This window comes from Epinephelus moara, chromosome 8 (genome assembly GCF_006386435.1).
Source record: "Epinephelus moara isolate mb chromosome 8, YSFRI_EMoa_1.0, whole genome shotgun sequence".
NCBI lineage: Eukaryota > Metazoa > Chordata > Actinopteri > Perciformes > Serranidae > Epinephelus > Epinephelus moara.
This window is the reverse complement of record NC_065513.1, coordinates 23,040,079-23,061,207: the sequence shown is the minus strand read 5'-3', so window position 1 is coordinate 23,061,207 and position 21,129 is coordinate 23,040,079. Positions and strand designations below refer to the sequence as shown.

The 21,129-nt window shown below is 41.8% G+C and overlaps 2 protein-coding genes across 2 annotated transcripts; one reads left to right on the top strand and one right to left on the bottom strand.

The window, feature by feature from the left end:
• Window positions 1-1,756: 1,756 nt before the first annotated feature.
• Window positions 1,757-10,800, top strand: rad9b (RAD9 checkpoint clamp component B). Its single transcript, XM_050051199.1, has 11 exons — window positions 1,757-1,790; window positions 2,489-2,559; window positions 2,876-3,013; window positions 3,216-3,330; window positions 3,597-3,696; window positions 4,072-4,178; window positions 4,380-4,486; window positions 5,437-5,501; window positions 5,822-5,944; window positions 7,693-7,915; window positions 9,084-10,800. Exons 1-11 carry the CDS (start codon window positions 1,757-1,759, stop codon window positions 9,219-9,221), a joined length of 1,221 nt encoding a protein of 406 aa, XP_049907156.1. The 3' UTR covers window positions 9,222-10,800.
• On the bottom strand, window positions 9,898-21,064 carry pptc7a (protein phosphatase targeting COQ7 a). Its single transcript, XM_050051201.1, has 6 exons — window positions 20,482-21,064; window positions 18,510-18,689; window positions 15,534-15,732; window positions 12,506-12,629; window positions 12,286-12,415; window positions 9,898-12,114 (listed from the first exon to the last, which is right to left on the bottom strand). The coding sequence occupies exons 1-6, from the start codon at window positions 20,681-20,683 to the stop codon at window positions 12,056-12,058; spliced, it is 894 nt and encodes a 297-aa protein (XP_049907158.1). The 5' UTR covers window positions 20,684-21,064; the 3' UTR covers window positions 9,898-12,055.
• Window positions 21,065-21,129: the final 65 nt, after the last annotated feature.

Here is a 21,129-nt window from a genome sequence, read left to right as displayed (position 1 = left end):
GAAAAGCACTAGGCCTATGACTGGATAAATGAGACTGGATTATACTGCAGGAGTTGTGTGGGAGTTTGTAAACAGATGTTTGATAATTATCTGTTTTTAAATTGTTTATTCACTGTGGAGGCATGCAAAGAACACAAAGTTTCCCTCATAAATTTAATGTCACGTAGGGTGAGTTACCAATATACTAATGATTATTTTGGGGAAAAAGTGTTCCTTTAATGATGCTGATGATTGCATAATCAAAACACAATAATAAATATTCTATTGGATATTCTGTTGTCCCTGATCTCTTGCTGTCAGGCTTTTATTTTGGCATTATCAAATATCTAACATTACCACCTCTTACATAACTTGAGACTTGTGTGTTTTCCATTTTAGAAAACATTTTACATGATTTAGTGGAGCCAGTTTGAAGCTGAGATTAATATGATTATTTTTTTTAATTTGCACCTAACAATGTAACATCATGTTTACTATTATGAATAACATTTACCTAGGCCTACTGGCTAACTCTGGCACAATAACAGCAACATTAAATTATGTGCACCTCCTCTCGTAAATAAACCAATAAATAAACTATAGAGCCTCAGGGATAACGCTTCCCTGTAGGCCAGGGCCAAAGTTAGCATCGCCATGGTTCCCTTGACAAAAAGCCAATGGGATTTTTCCATTGGATTTTGGATTATTGCAGAAAATAATTGCTTTGGCGAACAAAAGTCTATGGTAATTACACATTTTGTTTAGCAAGATAATCTTAACAAATGAAAACCACCGTTATAATTATTGAAGCCTCAATGCAATCGCCAGACGCATGAAGCTAATGTCAGGCTATAAACAAACTACACTGTGGCCGCAAGACTTCACATCAAGTTGTGGCACTACAACAAGACTGTAAAGGCATGTTTGGCACAGCTTGGCGAGAGGACTATATGTAGTCTCATTTATAGCCACTTGTTACCACCTACCTTTTTGACATAGAAACATCAAAATTCATAGTATATTATTTACTTAAAGGTAGGATCTGGAGGATTTTCAAACAAAACAAAATATAGACATACACAAATGAAATCCTGCTTAATCATCACTTCTGGGCTTCTACTCATGTGTGGTGGTGACTCTGTTTGCAGAGCTCCTGCCCTTTAACTGTATTTTGATGTTTTTGTGAGCTCGGACCGCTTCTGGGCGGAGATTTCCCCAGCCAATGAGAGAGCGCAGGTGCCGTGCCCGAGCGTGTCCGAGAGTGCACCAGCGCGAGCCTTGCCTGAACCTCTTCTGTGAAGCCTTCTTCCGTACCTCTGGGCTCCGTACACACGGGAGAGTTGAGCCTGATAGGAAAACGTGTAAGTCTCTTAAGCTTGTGTTAACCACAGACCTTATTTCACACATCTAACCAAATACCCATTAAAAAAAATAAAAAAAAATAAAATAAAACTGACTTCAAGAAAAGGGAGCAAAGAGTGCAAAAATGCTAACTCATTTCTGTATTTTAGGACTCATTCCTGGGGCACTTAAAAGTATCTTCTTGAGGCCATTTTCTTTTAGTAAATTATATTATTAAATCTTACACTTTGTGTGTTAGGACCATTTTCAGGCCAACTTAGCCCTTATGGCATCATTGTATTTTTTTTTATTATTTTTTTTTTTAGCTAAACTAATTAGCAATGTAGCTATCAAACTGGAGAATTCTTCGTTAGCATTGGCTGCGCGCGCTGTTTGCCTGGTGAGCGTCGGACCTTTACATCAGTCATCAGCAAATATGAACTGCACTCTGGAAGGAAATGGTGTCAAAGGTAGTACTAAGTAAGACTTGCTATATGTTAAAATTGCTTTGAAGAATAATTTAAAAACTGTATCCAGAATATAAGTCATAGCAGTTTACATGAGGCTACCAAAACATTAGTTTATGGTGAAAGACTGCTTCCGTTAGCTTAGCTAATATAGCTTAACTTAGCTTCAATCGAACTAGCTAACTTAGCCGTTGTTACAGTGAAGAGAATGACGGCAGTTGAACCACTGTATATTACAAGAAAAAGCTAGCTTAGTTATAACTAACATAACAGGGTGTCTGCAGATTTTAAAAGTCTTAAAATCGACACAAACCTTTAATTTATCCCTAAGTCTTAAAATCGACACAAACCTTTAATTTATCCCTCTTCTTTTTTCTTTTTGTCAAAATGTGTCAAGTTATGCGTTGAAGTTCACATTTATGCTGTTTCAAATCTTAAACCTACCACTGAACCTAATACTGGCTTTCTACTTAATGCTTGCACTTAGCTGTTAGCAACATGTGAATTATTCTTACCTGCGATGTTTGAATAAGAAAACAATGATTTGTCAAAAAAATAAGTCTTAACTTTGGTTAAAAATTATCTTAAAAGGTCTTAAAAAGCATAAAATTTAAGTGTCTGATACCTGTAGACACCGTGAACAGAGGTAAACATCGTATGTTGCTAACCCTGGACTCTGGTGGCATTTTGTTGTGTTGCAGCATTTGGGAAGGCTATTCATGCCCTGTCACGGATCGGTGATGAACTGTGGTTGGATCCCATGGTGAGAGGGGTGAGTAACACCAACTAAAACTGGAAGGGAAACTGTGTCTAGTTATACCATATTCTTCTTGACCAGGGGAGTAGCCAGGAATACTGTTTCTTACAGAGGACTAGTATTACTGCTTACCCCCTGTCTCTTTATTTTTTTTTTAAATTAAATTAATGTTATTTTGAATGGAGCCTCCATATTGGTTTCTTAGTGTTGGGCCTCCTGTCTCACTACAGGCAATGGCAGCAAGGAGCAGCAACTTCACTAAATCTCTCTCTCTCTCTCTCTCTCTCTCTCTCTCTCTCTCTCTCTCTCTCTCTCTCTCTTTGTCTTAAAGCTGGCACTGAGATCAGTGAATTCTACTCATTCTGCATATGCATGCTTCCTCTTCTCACCGCTGTTCTTCCAGCACTACAGCCTGGGATCAGTGTCAGAGCAGAGCAGTGAAACCATCAAATGCAAACTGGTCATGAAGGTATATCAGTCATGTTGGTTGTTCATCTGTGGAGAGCTCAAATTGACATCACAGCTCACTGCACAGGATACACTTATTTTTTCAGGATATAGGAGACAGTAATGGAAGTCAACATGATAATGTTCTCCCTTTTAGACTCTATGATTAAAATGTTAAAATGGTGATGCCAGTCTTGTCCAAAACATGTCTGTCTGTTTTATAGTCTGTTCTTCCTCTGTTCCGCTGTTTGACTTCAATTGAGCGTAACGTGGAACGATGTCAGATATCAATCAGTACTCCCGATGACCGAGTGACAATCCAGTTTTTCTGCAGGCATGGTAGGAAATATGGCATTTTGTTTTATAAGCTAGCTGCAGGTGAAGGGGAGGTTCAGGATTTGCAGAGACATATCCTATTTGATTGTAAGGAGATTATCTTTAATCCATTTTAATGGACTTCTAATAACTTTGAACCTTTTTTCTTTACTTAGCCAGTTTTCTTGCACCACATTAAAAATGATCTCTATGCTGCAGACACTGCATTGCACATTGTCAGCACTTGGTGGCAGTGTGCTCCAAATGTCCTGTCTCTGCTTGTGTGATAGGCATCACTAAGACCCACAACCTGTGTTTCCAGGAAAGTGAGGCTCTGCAGGCAGTGTTTGCCGCACACCTCTGTCCCAATGTGCTGAAAGCTCCTGCCAGGTTAGCAGCTCAGTATCATCTTTTCAAGTTAGAGCCTCAACTTTCTGTGATGTACAACAAATTAAACTTCAGAGTACCGTGTGATTGAGTAGGACCCTTTTTATCTTACAGTAGTTCTCTGAAGGCTTAGAAATTCATCTTTAAGCTCTTCTTTTCATGACAACTGGATTTACTGTGAAATTAATTAGATATATGGTAGCTGCTAGATGTAGTCAGCAGCAAATCATTTAATCAACCAGATTGACAAGAACATAAACATTAATGCCCAAAATGTAATCCATCACTTGCACGGAGTTGACATAAAACTCTCTGCTCAGTGCTTACAGTAGGTTGATTTTGTGTGGGTTTGCATTTGTTTTTGCTCTACCTCTGCAGGCTTCTTGGTGACATGGTGACGCATTTCCCAGTGTCCCAGGAGGAAATCACTTTGTCCATGACTCCTCTGAGAGTCAGTCTGAGAAATTACCACGAGGGGGGAAATGGTGAGCTAGTGTTACATTGTGATTTGGTCTAGGTCCACGGCGTGGATAAGTGTTTGAAAGTCACTGCTGCACCAGCTTTGAGACATTTGACAACCTAACCCGATAATGCAAATACAGCATATTTATTTCTTCAGCCACATTAAAACGAACACTTAAAAGGTTGTGCAGATACTATTTGACTTGGATGTACTTCTGTCACAGATCACCTGAAGTTTATGTACACTGAGATGTCCTTACACCCAGACGAGTTTGACTACTTTCAGATCGGAATGGAGTCGGACATAACCTTCTGTCTGAAGGAGTTAAGGGTAACAGGGTTATTTTCGGAGGCTCCTTTTATCCAGTCACATGAGAATATTATGTGTATCTTTTTGTGTGTGTGTGTGTGTGTGTGTGTGTGTGTGACTGACTGCCTCACCAGGAGTATTTTATGTCTAAGAGGTCATATTTCTGGTCCTGTAATCTCAAATGACCTGGCACTCTCTGGCTCTCTGTATCTTTTACATGTGAACTTTCCCCTCAGTGCTGTGACTCATCTTTATAGCAAAAATAGTGTAAGATAAATTACACATATTATACCACTACGTAGAAAAAGTAATTAAAGTTATGAGTTGTAGAAATTTTAGGCTACTCATTGCGTGGTTTGTTATGAAATGTTTAACTTTCACGCCAAGTCGACTTGTGTTTGAAAGTAAGAGTTGACTCAACTCAAGTTGATCTTAAACTTAATATATTTTGAGTGAAAGCTCTTAGAGAAATATAATGTAATTTCCTGAGTAATCCAAAGTGAGTTCTTACAGTGTCTAAATTAACACACCACAATTTAAATTGCTTTCTTCTCTGTTTGCTTGAAGAAACAAAGCACTTGGTCATTTGAAAATCTGGATGAACAGTCCTTGTGTCAGTCTGGTTAATAAGACTTGACCTGCATTAACGTTGCCCATAACTCTTGTCCCTAATGTCTTGGAATGGTTCTTGGACACCCCGCTGTGAGGCTCCTCATTAGCCAGCCTAGTCCTCTTGTTCCTGTGGGTTTTGGAAAATCGAGTTTGGATGGATTAGAAGCCAGGCTTTGGGTTTTAGTCAGCCTCAATTTACTCAAGCATTGATATGTTTCTTTATCTTGATCACTGCAAGCATGCCATCACACTACTGTCAAAATTACCAGCTATTAAAATGTCACAGTCATGACATGGATTCACACAAGCATATATCAGTTTTTTGCCCGTAAATTGCTGCAGTTCTGTTTTTTTCCCAGGGTTTACTATCCTTTGCAGAGTCACATTGCCTTCCAGTGTCTGTCTACTTCACCGCTGCAGGAAAGTAAGTTTCCTTGCAATCGTCATTAGCTTGAGTGGCATTTGTATCTCAAGTTACAAGAACCAACGTCAGTCCGTGGGGTGCTGTACCACAGGCACTCCAAACTGAGTGTGTAATTACCACCAGATAACCTCAAATTTCTATCAACTGTTCTAACCGTGGCTAGTGAGTCTGATTACATTACCAGCCATTTTACCAATTGACCAGCTGTGCTGAGTTTTAAAACAGTACAAGATACTGGTGGTTTTAATACAAGGAAATTATATAATTAGATTTCCAACACTGTCAGATATCTGTCAGTGGGTCACTAATGTTGTTTGCAGGCCTGTGTGCTTCTCCGTGGAGGATGTGGTCCTGGAGGCTACTGTGGTGTTGGCTACTCTGATTGACTCTGAAAGCAGGGGCCCCTCTCAGCCTACGGAGACGCTGGCCCCTACTACCCTCAGGTAACAAACACTGTGCTGGCTCCAGTCACGCTTCTTTAAATCCCATCTGCAATAATTGGCATCTAATCAGTACGGATGCACATATGGGAGTAAGATTTATTTTCTTGTTATTTTGACACGGCAGCATTCTTGTCACAACTTAAGTCTTTCTGGGCCCAGTTTCTCAGATCTGCTGTGACGGTGTATCCCAGACTATAATTGAGTCTTCCCACAGGGCTCTACCTGAGCTTCTCTCCTGGCACTCAGTCAAGGCAGTTTGCCCTCATTGGCTGTTTTTAGCTTCCTAAGAGGGCGTAGTGTTACAGCAGACAGCCTTATGTCTGTAACAGAGATAAATAGGGCAAGTCCAGGACATGTGGGGCTACGTTAGAAGCCTGTCAGTGTGACAGTCTGTAATCCTCTCATCTCCGCTATGCCAGCTTGCTTGGCTGTTCTGCCAGTGTCACTGTCCTGCTCTGCTAACTCTCTCTCTGTTGTACTGTGCTTTGGGCTCTGGGTGGATGACCGTTAAACATCTGGGTCATTTGTACCTTGGTTTGCTTGTGTGCACTGCTGGGACTCAGCAGAGACCTGATGAGCAGGCAGTTCTTCAGTGCTCCTGTCTCCACTGCTCAGGAATTCAACTACAACCTGCACTCCTTGACCTTTATTTTGTTTTGCCATAAATCATTCAGGCTGTTTCAGGACAGATGCAGTACTGTTTTTTCATGGCATGCTCATAACAAAACTTGCTTGTCTGCTGCCTCTGGGGCCTTTTGAAGTACATCTGAATAGCCTGAGGTTGTCTTGAGACTTTTCAAAACTACCTTGCTCTCTTCTTCCTGCAGCCCTGCTCTTTATACTTTTGGTCTGGTGCTTCTCTGAGGTTGATGACATGCAGTGTGGTTACACGCAGACGGTTGTTTTGTTACCGTGCTTAAGGACACTTTCAGTATCAGCTGATAGCTACACGCCCTGTTCATGAATGTCTTTGTAAAGGTGAATAAACAAAATGTACTTTAATATTTTCAAGGAATCTGAGGGTATTTAACAACATCAAAACTTTTAAGGTTGGTCATACTGTCAGGTTTATTACCATTGTTATTCTGTTTGACTGTTTAAGTGTCAGAATGTATATTTTGGTTATTGAACACATTGTTCAGACACCTCCTCCACCACCTAGTGTTCTCTCTGAGTACTATTTTAACAATATGATTTTTAATGCACTCTGTTGTATCTGTAGTGTTTGAAAAAATAATTTTTGATATGGAAGACAACAAAGACACAAAGTCCAAATGTATAGTCAGTATATTTAAATGTTTCTTAATCATGTCCATAAAGATGACCTGTTTTTCAGCCTTGTGGTTGTAGTGTTGTGTGAGATTTCCTCTCCACTCTTTGTGTAGCTCTCTTCTTTTCTCTGCTTCTTGTTCACCATTTCATGGCATCAACACTATCTTAACTCCCTCTACTAGACATGCCGATGTAACCAACACCTCTTCTTACCAGGCTCAGTGATAATCTACATGTTCAGAGTCAGATCACACTGACACAAACTGTGACTTCACTATGCTGTCAGCATGGGGACAGAACTGTTAGTGTGCTGTCATACAACATGGCACCACATACCACAATTACACTGCACAGTGTCATGACTGTTTTTGCCAGCAGAGGAACTGATCATTAGGTCTAAATACTAAAAAAAAAAAAAAACATGATAAGCTTGCCGCTGAGAGTTGTGTGTTGCCGCGTGTTGTGTGTGTTCCCAGTTGTGCAGATGCCGCTGTTCTACCTGTGGGTTCATGTGAGGCAGACAGCAGTAAGGCTCAGGGTATTCCTGCTGAGATGGAGATGGTAGCCTCCAGCCAGGGCAGCCCTATAATCAACCCGCCTGCTCTCATGCTGCGTCTGCCTCAGACTGACAACCCTGATGGACTCGGTGTAGATGATGAGGCCTGTGCCAGTGTCACCACAACTCCTGCTTCCTCCATGGTAACAAGAGCTTCCTGTTGGTGGTTACTTTCATGCCTCTTTGCCGGTGTTGTTGGGTTGCCTGTCCGTCCCATTCTTGTGAATCTCAGAAACACATTCAGAGAATTTCAACAAATCTGGCACGGATGTCCACTTGGACTCAAGGATGAACTGATTAGATTTGGTGGTTAAAGGTCACTGTGACCTCACAAAACATGTTTTGGGCCATAACTCAAGAATTCATACACTAATTATGACAAAAGTACATACAAATGTCTAATAGGATAAAATGATGAAGTGATGACATTTTAAATCCAAAAGGTCAAAGTTCAATTTCACTGTGACATCATAATGTTCTGCAAAAATATTTTCTGGCCATTATTCAAGACCATAACTCAGGAACAGGAGGAGAGACATTTGATCAGACACTAAATTAGTGACACTAATCTTGGGTGCCAACCTTGACACTGTACCGAATGTATAGATGTTAAGCATCCACATGCTGTATATCCAGTGGAGTAACATCCATATTTGAAGCACTGGCAACTGTCATGGCTTCATATGAGTTTGGACAGCCGTGGATGTAAAGTGTAACTGCAACTTAACTGGTTGTTAAAGGCATACAGCCGCAAGGTGGTAATTCAGGTTTACTTGGAACTCTGTATGGCCTCTACTTGTTCCCTGAGGCTTGCAGGCTTTACAGTTTTGACAGGATGGGTGGCATTGTGAAGTGCCAAAGTGCTTCAAGTGTTTTACTTTGACCTACACTGGAAGTATGCCCAGAGTGCCTGTCCTGTCACACCTCACCATATGAGGTGTGACTGAAGAAGACAGGAAAAGGGAAACTGGATGTGAGGGATGGGCAGTCTATGTTGTCCATCATCATGATGAATCTAACCTTTCTGTTGAAATGGCAGTCAAACCCAAAGTTTGTTCTTCCGGTTCTGGTATTGTTTCTCACTGTTGAAATATTTGGTCTATAGTTTGCACTTCCTTAAGAGGTGAATATTGTCTTGTCAGACCAGTTTTCTAGAGACTTGATGCATCACTCTTTTATTGCATTGAGGATACACATTGACATTGACCTGTTTTTCTTCTGCAAAAAATAATGAAAAATCAAATTAAAATAAGAAAGGACACAATTTCTGAAACTGTACTCTTGACAAATTTTATCTCCTTTTCCCTGTAGATCTGTTCTCTCCTATTCAGGGCCTTATCTTCAGAGGAGGACACTGATGGTTGTGCTGTCAGGCTGCCTGTTCTGGCATGTTACAGTGACGGAGAGGAGAATGTGGAGGAAGACTTTACAAGAAGCCCTTCACCCTAAGAACAGAGCTGTTACACACTTTTGTGATGCCATCAAAAGTAGGCCATAACAGTCAAACATAGTCCAAATGATAACTAAAATAATTTGTATTTGATGTACTTTGTATTTTAAGCAGTTTTAAGTATGTTGTTTTATAGCTCACGTGTTGATTTGCTTGCTTAAATTGATTTCAGTGTTGACTCACAGTGTTCAGTTGTAAATTGCTAAGAGAATGTATTTAAAATAATTATTTCTCAATGAATATGTCAGTGAATTTACTATGACAGTTTCAGTGTGTGAAATGCACTTGTCACAGCATGTGAGGAAAAAGACTATTTGCTCTTATCTGTGAAAATATTACTTCATCTTGACGATACCACACCTGTCTGTTGATGGTGACTGGTAGTGTGCCTGGTGTCTGAGGAATGTGGGAGTACACATGCACAAATTGTACAAGGTGTTCTTAAGCATTATCTTTTTTTCTGGCCTGAACAGCCTCAGTTCAGTTCAGTTCAGTGAAGTAAACACTGGATCCAGAGCTAAATGTGATAATGGGAAAATACAGCCCTGGAGGCATTCAGCCTAGAAGAACAACGCCTCTGCAAGGTATTGTCTAATACTCATGTACCAAATAGTGTTCTGATATAAAGCCAACTGCATATTTGAGCTGATATCAAAGTCATCAAGAACAGCAGGATAATAAATACTATACTCTTTATTTAAATATTGTACAGATTTGAAAATGTTTTTTTACAGAGCTTAGATCTTCATTGAACTGTACATCCAAAATATATATAGACACATGCTCTGGTTGTAACAAAGTGTTTAGAAGAGGAAGATGAGACAACAGGGACGGGTGTCAGGGCAGGTATGAGTCAGGAAGCAGGAACCACAAAGCTTACAGTGGCAGTACCATCTGACTGGGAGAATTGCTTTGTAATATCGTTAAGGCTGCTTAGATTGTCCTCAGTGCTGTAACACTTAAAACTCACATTTTTGACCATTGACTGCTCTTCCATGCCCATCAGCATCATTTCGCAATGATCGCTTACACTGCAGTCTTCCAGTGGGAACTTGTCAGATTAAGTAGGGAAACAGTCCATTAGGTAGTGCAGATTGTAAACAGTGATCTGAAGATCCTCAGGGAGGATTTCTAAGCATGCGATGGCTTTATCACTATTCCTAAGTTCCTGACTGAGTGCAGAGAAGCAGATTTCAGGAGGAAAAAAAGGTTCAACATACTGTAGGTGAAAAGATCTAGTGTTAAGACAGCAGGGCATGATGGGAAAGCTGTTTTGACTCTTATGGCTACTGAACAGTTTGAGGCTTTGTGCCCAGTACCTGGCACGTTATGGGGGGTTCAAGGAATTATGCACGTTTGCCAGTATCAATGACACCTGATACAAGGCACATCATTAGAACATTACACAAAATAATTTTAAGAAATGTTTTTTACTTTGGGTAAAAGTTGTGGGAAATGCAGAGTGCAAATCTGTAACCATGTAATGGAAACATAATGACCGTTTTGAAACCTGCAGTGACCTGACTCATGAATGTGCCGTTGGAGCTGTAGAGCAGAAGGAGAGGAAAAAAAAGGAAACGCTGATTGTGAGCAACGGTTTCTAAAGCTACTCTGATGCAGCGATCAGTCCAAAGAAATTTAACAATCCCACTGAACAAAGAGGTTACAAAAATACATTTGGTCACCTGACCGACTTCCACTGTGTTGAGCTTTTTCAGATATGCTTCTTAAGCTTTTGTGCGTTTAAGGCTGCGACACCGATTCAGCCCAGTGGAAATGGAGGAGTCTGTAGCCTTCACATCCATTTCATAACACCAATTACATGTATCAAAAGACGCACTGACGAGCACATGAGTGCAGTCATCACACACACACACATACACATATTCATAGACACATCACATGTAATCACAATCAAGACTTCAGCAGCAGCTGTGAGATTAAAGGGAGGGCACCAGTTTGACACGATACATATCTGGCGAGGCTTCTGAGCTATAAAATCCTCATCTTAACAGCCATGAAGTAACAAAGTGTGTGCAAGACTTGAATTGCACTGGCATGGAAAAGGCAGCTGCTGCTCTTCTTCATGAAATCTTGTTGGATCACCCTGCCAAGAAACTAACTACAGATGTAGAAATGTCACATACACTCATTTCTTGCAAATATTTAACAAAACATCCCAGAACAGCACACCGGTCATAATCCTACTATCACACATATGCTCCCTGCACCCACATACAAGGTTTCAGGCCCTTTGACAAAGGTTTTTTTTTAACTACCACTGTATCATTAGGAACATTTGCTTGCACAAGGCAGCCCACTTATTGAGCCCTAATGCTGCCATTTCCTGTGAAGTTCCCTCCATGACACGACTGGTGGACTGTATCTTTCCCTTCCAGCAGCCCAGCATGGGGCCGCTTTAACGGTCTGACACCTACCGTCTGGCTACATCTGCCTCTGAATATCGACTTCCTCCCGGCCCAAACCACCTATCAGAGAAAGACGACTTATCCTCCTCAGACAGAATCCTCATCTCCAACGTGCCCAATGACTGCTTATCCTTGGCAATGGGATTATCCAGTGAGCACTGGAACACTGCAAAGATGCCAACAGTGCAGCCTGGCCAAGAGGATGTGTCAGGTCTCTAGTCCCCTTTATTCAGTTTTTTTTGGGGGAATGGGGGTCATGGTCAGCTGGGGTTGGATGAGGCAGAGTAGAGCCAGCACATGCGGGGGAAGCATCTGGCCTCAGTCCTTCATCCTGGCCAGCAGGAATCAAAGCAGTCCATCACCTGCAGAGGCAGATGCCCCCCTGTCACAGCTCCACACAAACTCTAGTCGGTGTATTCTGCCACTATGGACAGCAACACTGTGATGTCATCTGGCTTTCCTCCTTAACAGAAAAGAACAGCATTCTGTTAGGATGTTGCTGAGTGAAAATATTGTTTTAAACATTTCAACCTTAAAAATATTCATGTCATGTACCATTGTCCACCTATTTGATAAAGCTTTGAGGAGCAACAGGACGTAGGCTTCAGTTTTCATCAAGAACTGAGACACCTACCTCTTACATTCAGTCCGTTGTCACAGGCAAACTGTGCAAAAGGCGACATGTAGTTGGGGTCATATGCCAAGACGTGGGCCTGCTCTGCGATGCTCCGGGCGGTCTGCTGGATGCTCTCATAGTTTGAGTTCTACAGAACAAAAACATGAAGTTGGTATTCCAAGCATATTTCTAATTCCACTTCCACCATCAAACCTGTTTAGATCTCAGTGTGACTCACCTTGAGTTTCTTCAGCTCTTGTAGGATCATGTAGTCAGGCATGTTGTCAAAGAGCCCGTCAGTGGCGGTGAGGATGATGTCGCCCAGCTGGACATCGAAGGAAGAGCTATCTGCCGCGTCAGGGCTGCAGTCACAGACACAGTAAAGTAAGGCAGAGAACAATGCGTGCAATGATTTTTGTAATGTAAGTAATTCAGGATATAAAATGTGTTTTGTCTCACAGTGTAAACTATTAATACAAACCAACACCAGCATCAGCAAGGTTGTGACCGCATTAATTCCTCCTGCTTAAGCTTCTTCTCTCTCCCTTTTTACACCCCCGTCCAGGAAATCTGTCCCGTCTGACCCGGTATATTAATCTGAACCTCTAACCCAGCTTCTCCTCTACTCGAGGAATACTCAGCGGTTACTCTGCAGAAGGAAAAGCTACACTGCCAGTGCCAGTCCTTATTGCTACCGATACTTAACCTTGGTAACAGAAACTCAACCACATGTGCAGGACGGGGATAAATTCAAGGAATCATCATGGGGCGGGGGGTTTGGATAGGACATTCAGGCCCAATAAAACGTGCTACCATTATGATGATGGGTGCTACAAATATAGGCAGGATATATTACCCATGCTATGCTTAGTCTGTCAGGGTCAAGTTCACTTCTTGGAAAGTGCCCTTACTCTGTTGCACACCCCAAGCCAGTCATCAATGTTATTCATTACAAACTGTCTGGGCTGCATCATCACACACTGAGCCAAAGCCTTCAGGGACAGCCTGTCCTGTGTCCTGTGACTGCTGAAATTGCAGTTCACATGAAAGAACGCCTGTAAAAAAATTTTCTAGCAGCCAGGTAGGGTCATTGGAAGACACTACTGCATATGCATTAGGGGCACCCCCACAGTTAGATATGGACTAAGAGAAACCTCCCTGGTGTATGCACTGGGTGAGCAGCTGTCATTGAAATGAATTAGCTGCCATGTTTGGATTCATCATCCGTTGTTTAACACATCCATGAGCCAAAGCCATTTCTCAAATGCCACCAGAGACAAACGCATCAGATAATTATACAGTGATAACTCTGAATCATCTTATCTTCGACTATAATTATGGAGATAATCCTTAGGCAAAATGTATGGGCTTATGGCTTCGAAGCCATGTTATGAGAAAGTGATGTTTCCCTAAGTCTCAACACCGTGCTCGAGGACAACTATAGATGAAATGAAATCAGTCCAGTATTGAGTGAGAGTGCTGTAGTTGGCAGCCGCAAAACAGGCTGCAATGTAACCACATGGGGCATTTGTGCACCGTCAATTTAGATCCACTAAAAGTGCTGGTTTTTTGCTACTGATGGGCTCAAATTGTTATTATAAGTGTCTGGCAACATTATGGAAAGGATCCCTACCGTGATAGACCTTTCCTGTTCAAGAGCAGGATCCTTTTGCCACCACCAAACCCACCAGACTCCATTTAAGTAAACAGTCATTTTAACGTGTATACAGCCAGCATGTTTTCACATCTAACTGAGTGAATTAATACATTAATTCAACCAAACCAGAGCTGGTCATTGTTGGAACAATGCAAAGATGAACCAAGATGGGATTTTGGGTTTTATTTTATTTATTTTTTTCTGTGGACTTTAAATGAAGTGTGTTTTATGATAATAAAATTACTGTTTGTTAAATGGAGTCTGGGGAGTTTGGCGATAGCGATTTCGGGTTCGTTTCTGGTTCAACAAAAAGGATCTTCCTCTACTACAAAAAGGTTTATCTCTGTTGGGATCCTTTCCATAATGTTATGAGACACTTAGAACAACAATCTGAGCCTGTCAGTGGCAAAAAACAGAACTTTAAGGCGATGTCAACTGGCGCTGCACAATTGCTTTAGAAATTTCCATTGCAGCCTGTTTCGACGCTGCTCTTGCTTAGTTCTGGACCACTTTAAAAAACTGTTGCCTCCATGAGTCACTTGGACACAAAAACATGGGAAAATAGGGTCCAGGTTGAAAAATAGCAAAGCTACCCCTTAAAATAAATTTTTTGGCTCATCACTTCCAGAAGGACCACTGTCTACCTTACCACATCAGCATATTCCAAATCTTTTATCTTTCAAGGAACCTTTTTCTTGTTTTCTGCAGTCAAATGAAATGCTATTAGTGCACTTTAGTTCTGACCCTTGCACTCTTTTAAATTGGTTGCTGTGTTGATGTTGCTGTGTGATCTAGGATTGGAAGCTTAATCTGCTGCTGCACTCAGTGTAAATCACAAAGTAAATCCTTCAACTAAATGACTAAAATGCACATATTAAAAAAGAAGTGTCATATTAAGAACCACATTAAATCCACAACAACTGAAAGTGATGATGGGTTGGATGAGACTGAATTAAGGTCGTTAATAAGAATCAAAAATAAAACACACTGGGTCTGTATTACTAGTGACGTACTATAGTTCAGGTTCATCCGTGGTTCTTCTCCTTTTTTCTAGAAATGCTTTTAAGAGGCTCAAAATAATCTGCCTGGTTCAAGACAGAATGAGTGAAAAGGTGGCTGAGCCTGCTGGTGCAGGATTGGCTGTGGACTCTTTGGTTTGTCCCTCAGCCCACACAGACTTTGACCCGGGTAAGAGGGAAAGCTTGGCTTACATCCAACGCTCGCCCTGCACTCTACTGATGTCTACTGTGCTGCTGCTTGGCACACTGCAGCAACGAGACACAGCAGCACGTGGCCCCTGACACACTGTTACACTACAGCTCAATACAGTACAGTTGCTGCATTCAAAACACTGCTGCAATGAGGGACAAAAGAGCAACAAAACATTCAGCAGTGTGGTTTGTTTTAACTAAGCGCCTTTCTTACGTCGGCATGTGATCTGTATTGTTATCAAGATGTGTATAGCTTTATCACACCTGCTGCAAGAACACATGTATCTTCTCCTCTCTGTCAGCTGTCACATTAACTACTGTGTATGTACTGCCTCCAAACAATGCAGATGTTTGTGGAGCAGCAGATGTACGAAATACTGCCCTGCTGGGTGTCTCACCTGTCACTGAGGACGGCTCCTTCAGCTCCTGGGGGAGCGATGGACAGCTGGAAGGGCGTGTTGAAGTAGTGCTGCTGCTCGTCAGAGCGGTGGACCACCTCCCCTCCCCGGACCACCAGGAAGCCTGAGTCTCCCAGGTTGGCTGTGTGCAGCCGGTGACTCTGCCGGTCTAAAACCACAATGCAGGCCGTGCTGCTGCCTGCAGACGCGCACAGACACAGATATACATTTATTTTCAATTTAAATGCAAATGTTGTAACAACTATACTACAGAACATTTATGACAAAACAAGAAAAGTATTGAACGAATTGATATTTTGGAAATGTATAGTCTTTAGGCCCATTTTGTGTTGTTTTAATTCAGATCAGATGTGTTTGGTTATATTCTACTACAGCCTACAGCCATGTAGTGATGGGCGAAAAAGAAAAACAAATTTTTTGGGAGGTCAGCCTATTACATGTCGGAGTGCTCATGAATACCCGACTTTTCCCACTCATCCACTCACTGTCATTGTTACTGCTCACGCTGCCTGCTACAGTGAGTGAACCAGAGGCAATTAAATCAAACTTGGGTCGAAACCTTCGCCAGACAAGGCCGATGGTGCAATCACATCCTCCTTGGATGGTTGTTCTTTCAACAACGGTGTGTTCATTGGTTTTACGTTGAAATGCTGAAATAACATGGACGCCATGAGTGTAGTGCTATTTGTTAATGTACCAGAGTGCATCTATGACCCGTGTGCATGCATGCCTTATCTTTACTAGCTTACAGTCAGCAGCTATAGACTGAGAAATTTTTTTTAATCCTTTTTGCTGCTAAACGGCTATCACCTTAAAGTTTCTGGCAGCTACTGGCAACTTTGTAGATGGAAATGTTTCCTTGCATGTTACTTGATGCATGTCGATGACAACTTTGATCATTCCATTTGTTTTTATTGCCTCTCTTGAATGACATACACTTCAGTGATCATCAGATCTTAAAGAGCTCTAAAAAATTAGATGAAATTCAACATGATTATGTAAACTGCGAATACTCTATTTCCTCGCTTGGTTAAAAAAAAGTGTTGGAGTGTCGTTCCAGTGTGCTCTGGCAGCAACACATCCCTGATGGACGCTACAAAGAAGATGTGTTGTATTTGACTGCTCGGAGCTAAACAACATACTGATAACAAAGAGCAAAGGAGACATGAAATATGATCGGGAGCATATTTTTCAGATTATTCCGACACCACGTGAATGCAGCACAAGGCTTCAGAGGTAACTGGGACGCCTGTTACTTGACACTCGAAGAACAAAGATCATAGGTCAGTGACATTTTTGTAACATCATATTGAGCTTATATAACCTATGTACATGCAGGTGAGATGCTGAATCAACGCAGAAAATTAATATTTGATCTTAATAAATGTAAACTTATACATGATGATTGGTAATACACTGATTATAAGTTTTAATATAAGTTTCGTGGGGCAGGCAGCACTGTCAGATGTGCATGTACTGTAATGGAGTGTCATGGAGAAACTGACACCATAGTTTGTGAAAAAGTTTACAAACATGAAAGTTAGATACACTTATATGTATCAATTATAAGGAGCCGATGCTGTTAAAAAAAATCTGTCTGCCCATCACTACAACCATGCTAAGTGGATAGAAATTTGCCATTTGTTTTTTTCCAATAAAGTAATTTCCTGAACAATGCCTGCATGAAAACAAAGCTGTACGCCTCTANGGCAGCACTGTCAGATGTGCATGTACTGTAATGGAGTGTCATGGAGAAACTGACACCATAGTTTGTTTTTTTCCAATAAAGTAATTTCCTGAACAATGCCTGCATGAAAACAAAGCTGTACGCCTCTAAAAACAGTCTTTCCCTCGTGACTGTCAACAGCAACTAAGTTTCAAATTTTACTCTTTTTTAATGGAAAGATACCTATCTAAAGTGTTGGAAACTGATTAATGAGGTTAGCCTGAGTACAAAAGCTTTCACAATCAGTGTAGCGGTTTTTAAGAATTTTTAGAGCCCGCCATCTGGGAGATGGTAAAGGGGAAACATGATCTGGTGGAGCAGGCAGACAGTGTGCAGCCACACCCTGCTGGTGATTCATACGGCACACCAAAATATGCTCTCTGGGATCAACCTTCAAAACCCCTCACGCACTGTGACTCACTCCCTTTTTTTCTCTGTTTTCTCTCTGGCAGCACAATTACACACGCTGCCGGCCTGAAGAACATTCTCTCTGCCGTGAAGGAACAGCACAATACAGTGTTGTTTCCCCTGCTGCACATGTGATAACGGGGTGGAAAAGTACTGACACTCGCAGAGACAGAGAACTGTTCCCAAAACATTTATTCGCCAACATGACACGTTTGTGCATGCTGTGTTGTCGGGAAGCGATGCAAAAGAGGAAAGGGATTCTGGAAGTGAACTGCAAGGGGCAGGTCGGGACATGGGACATTCCCAGGACTTCGTTATGGGATTTGTCTGTTCTGACTCATGATGAAAATATCTCCATCCAGCCGCCGCTCAACTGAACAGGCGAAACGAACAACCTAACCCTAAACAGTGTGCTCAGATCCAAGCCACATGGAAAATATTCTGTTTTATTGGCGTGCACAGTATGCGTCTACGAGCATTGGTTGAACTGTACTGTCCAGCAGAGTGAAAGGCATAGATCTTAATTAGTTTAGTGTGGGCTTTTAAACAAGGCAAGAGGCACTGAGTGGGAAACCTAGGAGTACCCAAGTCTGCAGCCCTACAATAACATGTTTAATACAATGGAAATGTAATGGTTGAGGAGGAGAAGGAGACGTTGGCAGTCTTCTTGTACTCATCAATCTAGATAAACACACAAGTGTGCCGTAATGCACTAATAGGGTCCTTCTGTCTACTTTAATGTGTACTTAGTACAAGTGGAGGTAGGCATGACTCTCTCTCTATGAACACTGAGATCCTGTGTTTCCAGTGGCTGTACTCACCCAGCAGTGGCACTTTGTTCTGAAGCAGCTCGTAGTAGCTGGTCGTGAGGACTCCCACTGGGTTGCTGGGGACAAAGCGTCCTTCCTTTACCAGCCTCTCACATGTCTTCATCAGTGTACCTGAAAACTGCGATGGGTCTACTCCATAATCTCGCCAGCCACCCACTCCATCTGCTACACCTGAGAACAGACATGTGTTGTTTAATGATTGGAATTAATCATTTTCACCTTAATAGCAGTTCAACAACTCCCTCTTCCTTCACTAATGAGTATTCTGTATTGTGCATAACGCTGCTTTTTTAACTCCAAAATGGAACTATTTTTTCAACGAGTCAAGTAATAACAAACTCAGAATAACAATAATCATTCCTGGCATTGTTCAGACTTGCGCACTAGTGAGGATCTTGCAAGAAATGGCCATGCAGCTGCACAATAAGGAAAAACAATGGCCACTTTCACCAAGATGCAAAAAGGACATCCAGTACAGAAAAGAGACACGTGTTCAAGAATCAAGGAAATGTCACGGAATGCAGAAAAAAGCTTCAGTCGATAAGAAGTTCATCTTTGACCTGTAACTGATTCATTTCTCTAACTGTGTTAAGTGTTTTTTTTAAGATCATCTACAGAAGAGTTCTTTCAAATAATTAAATACACTTAGATCTTCTTATAGGCGACATAGGTGACACATACACACAATTTGTTTTTGAAAGAAAAAAAAAAAAAGACCACTAGGGAAAAATGATCTTAAGATCTAATGCTAATGGTCGGTCTGTAGCAGGGGTATCATCTCTTCTCCTGGCAATGATTTCACTTTTAAGTGTTTATCAGTGAGTGATCATCACAGTCAGAACATGCTCGAGCATTAATGAGTATGGTGGTGTGGAGCATATGTGGAGAACATTAGAGTGGGAGAAAATGAAAAGGCAAAAGCCAGCCAAGGGTGCAGTAGGAAAAGAAAAAAAAAGACAACTCTTTTGTTTCTTATAAATTACTATTGTGCGACAGCTAAGTTGTTTTCGGTGTGTTGATTTCTCATTACCTCTTGTTCTTGTTTGTAATAAATACAATTATTATAAAAAGGTAATAACACTTTTTTTGGGAGGGGCCGAATCTGCTAGAGCCGACACTGCTCTTGGCTTCAAAACATAAAATCTGTGATTCCCCAAATGCATTTAAACTCTTTCATTAATCTTTTTATGAAAACATAGTCTGCTGTATAGGTTAATAAGAGCACTTGTTCCCATAGGAGGTTTTGGTCGTTTGGTCCATCCTTGAAAAGAAACTTTAGTCTTGCTACTCCCAGGACTGACCATACATGGATGGCCCTCTGCATATCCTCAGCCTGTGCCAAAACACAGAAACAGGCCTGCTTAAAGCAGACACACACAACTTTGCAACTAATCAAACCCTTCCAAAAATATCCTGGCCTGGAGAAATGATTTCCTGATTACTACGTTTACTTGTCTGTCTTGATTGACACCATATGCATCAGCACACTGACATGAAGCAGAGCTGCACGGTCCTGCAGAGGGGTTAAATGAGAGGTTGATTCCAGTTTTCTGTGTGCTGAGGAGCCATTTAAATCAACCCTACATTCAGTATGCCTAGGTTTTACGGGCTGCGTTATTGTTGTTAGCCTAAGGCATTGATAGTATGAGGAATGAATTCTCCACACAATATGAACCCAGGGGAAGTTTGAGTACAATCTTACCAAGAGTGAGGATGCGGCATTGTGTCGCAAATAATAATTAGAGTAAAAAATATCTGATCTCTCAGTGGGTACTTCCTTTAGCCTCTAGAACAATATAATGTAAATAGATCGCACGTGCAATCCAACCTGCGTAAAAAAAATAATTCAGCCCTCTTACACCGGGGCTGACCTTTGACCTCCTACACGTCACATCATATGTTATACAGTGTGATGCCGCATTGATTAGTTAATGTCCCTACAGCAAACAAAAAAGACACTCACCTAACACATCAGCGGATCTGTGCCGGGCGATGAAGCACGCGTCGTCCCCATAGCACATCCCTTTCTTCAGGATGCCTTTACGAAAGTCCTTGCCGAAGCCGCAGCTCGCAGTCACCAGGCTGTAGTCGCGGCTGTCTGTCTGAGAAAGTCCGCCGATGACAGCTCTGGCAACCAGTCTACCGTACGACAGCACGGACAACATCACCTACACACCAGCTCCCACTAAACAAACCGGCCAAGCTAGCAGGGCTGCTAGCTTAGCGGCAGTGTAAGCGCACAATGTTGACTTGCTAGCTTGCTAACGAGGCTGGAGATGTGCGGCGGAGCTAGCCAGACACTGCCGCCGATAACAACAGCCGCCACGCACGCATACACAATGCCTTCAGCTGATATAATAAATACAGACACTGCTAGCTTTGTTCCTGCGCCGTGATATCTAAAAATAAAACATCAGAGAAAACAGTCGCATGCTACCCTCCGTAGACCCGTGAGTACTGCTTCTCCGCGGCCATGGTGCCAGGTCTGCCTCCGAGACACTATATAACAAAGTGTGAACCAGCTGCCCTGTGGCCTCACACACTCCGCTCTGCTAGCGAGGTCTTGTGACTGCTCTGACGTCAGACATCATTACGCAATATACGTTTCCTA

Coding starts and splice junctions, on each gene's coding strand:
- rad9b (XM_050051199.1), top strand. CDS start 1,757: ATGAACTGCACTCTGGAAGGAAATGGTGTCAAAG. Junction 1,791..2,488: donor GGAAGGAAATGGTGTCAAAG/GTAGTACTAAGT, acceptor GTTGTGTTGCAG/CATTTGGGAAGGCTATTCAT. Junction 3,014..3,215: donor AATGCAAACTGGTCATGAAG/GTATATCAGTCA, acceptor TCTGTTTTATAG/TCTGTTCTTCCTCTGTTCCG.
- pptc7a (XM_050051201.1), bottom strand. CDS start 20,683: ATGTTGTCCGTGCTGTCGTACGGTAGACTGGTTGCCAGAGCTGTCATC. Junction 15,733..18,509: donor GAACAAAGTGCCACTGCTGG/GTGAGTACAGCC, acceptor GCGCGTCTGCAG/GCAGCAGCACGGCCTGCATT. Junction 12,115..12,285: donor CAACGGACTGAATGTAAGAG/GTAGGTGTCTCA, acceptor TTTTCTGTTAAG/GAGGAAAGCCAGATGACATC.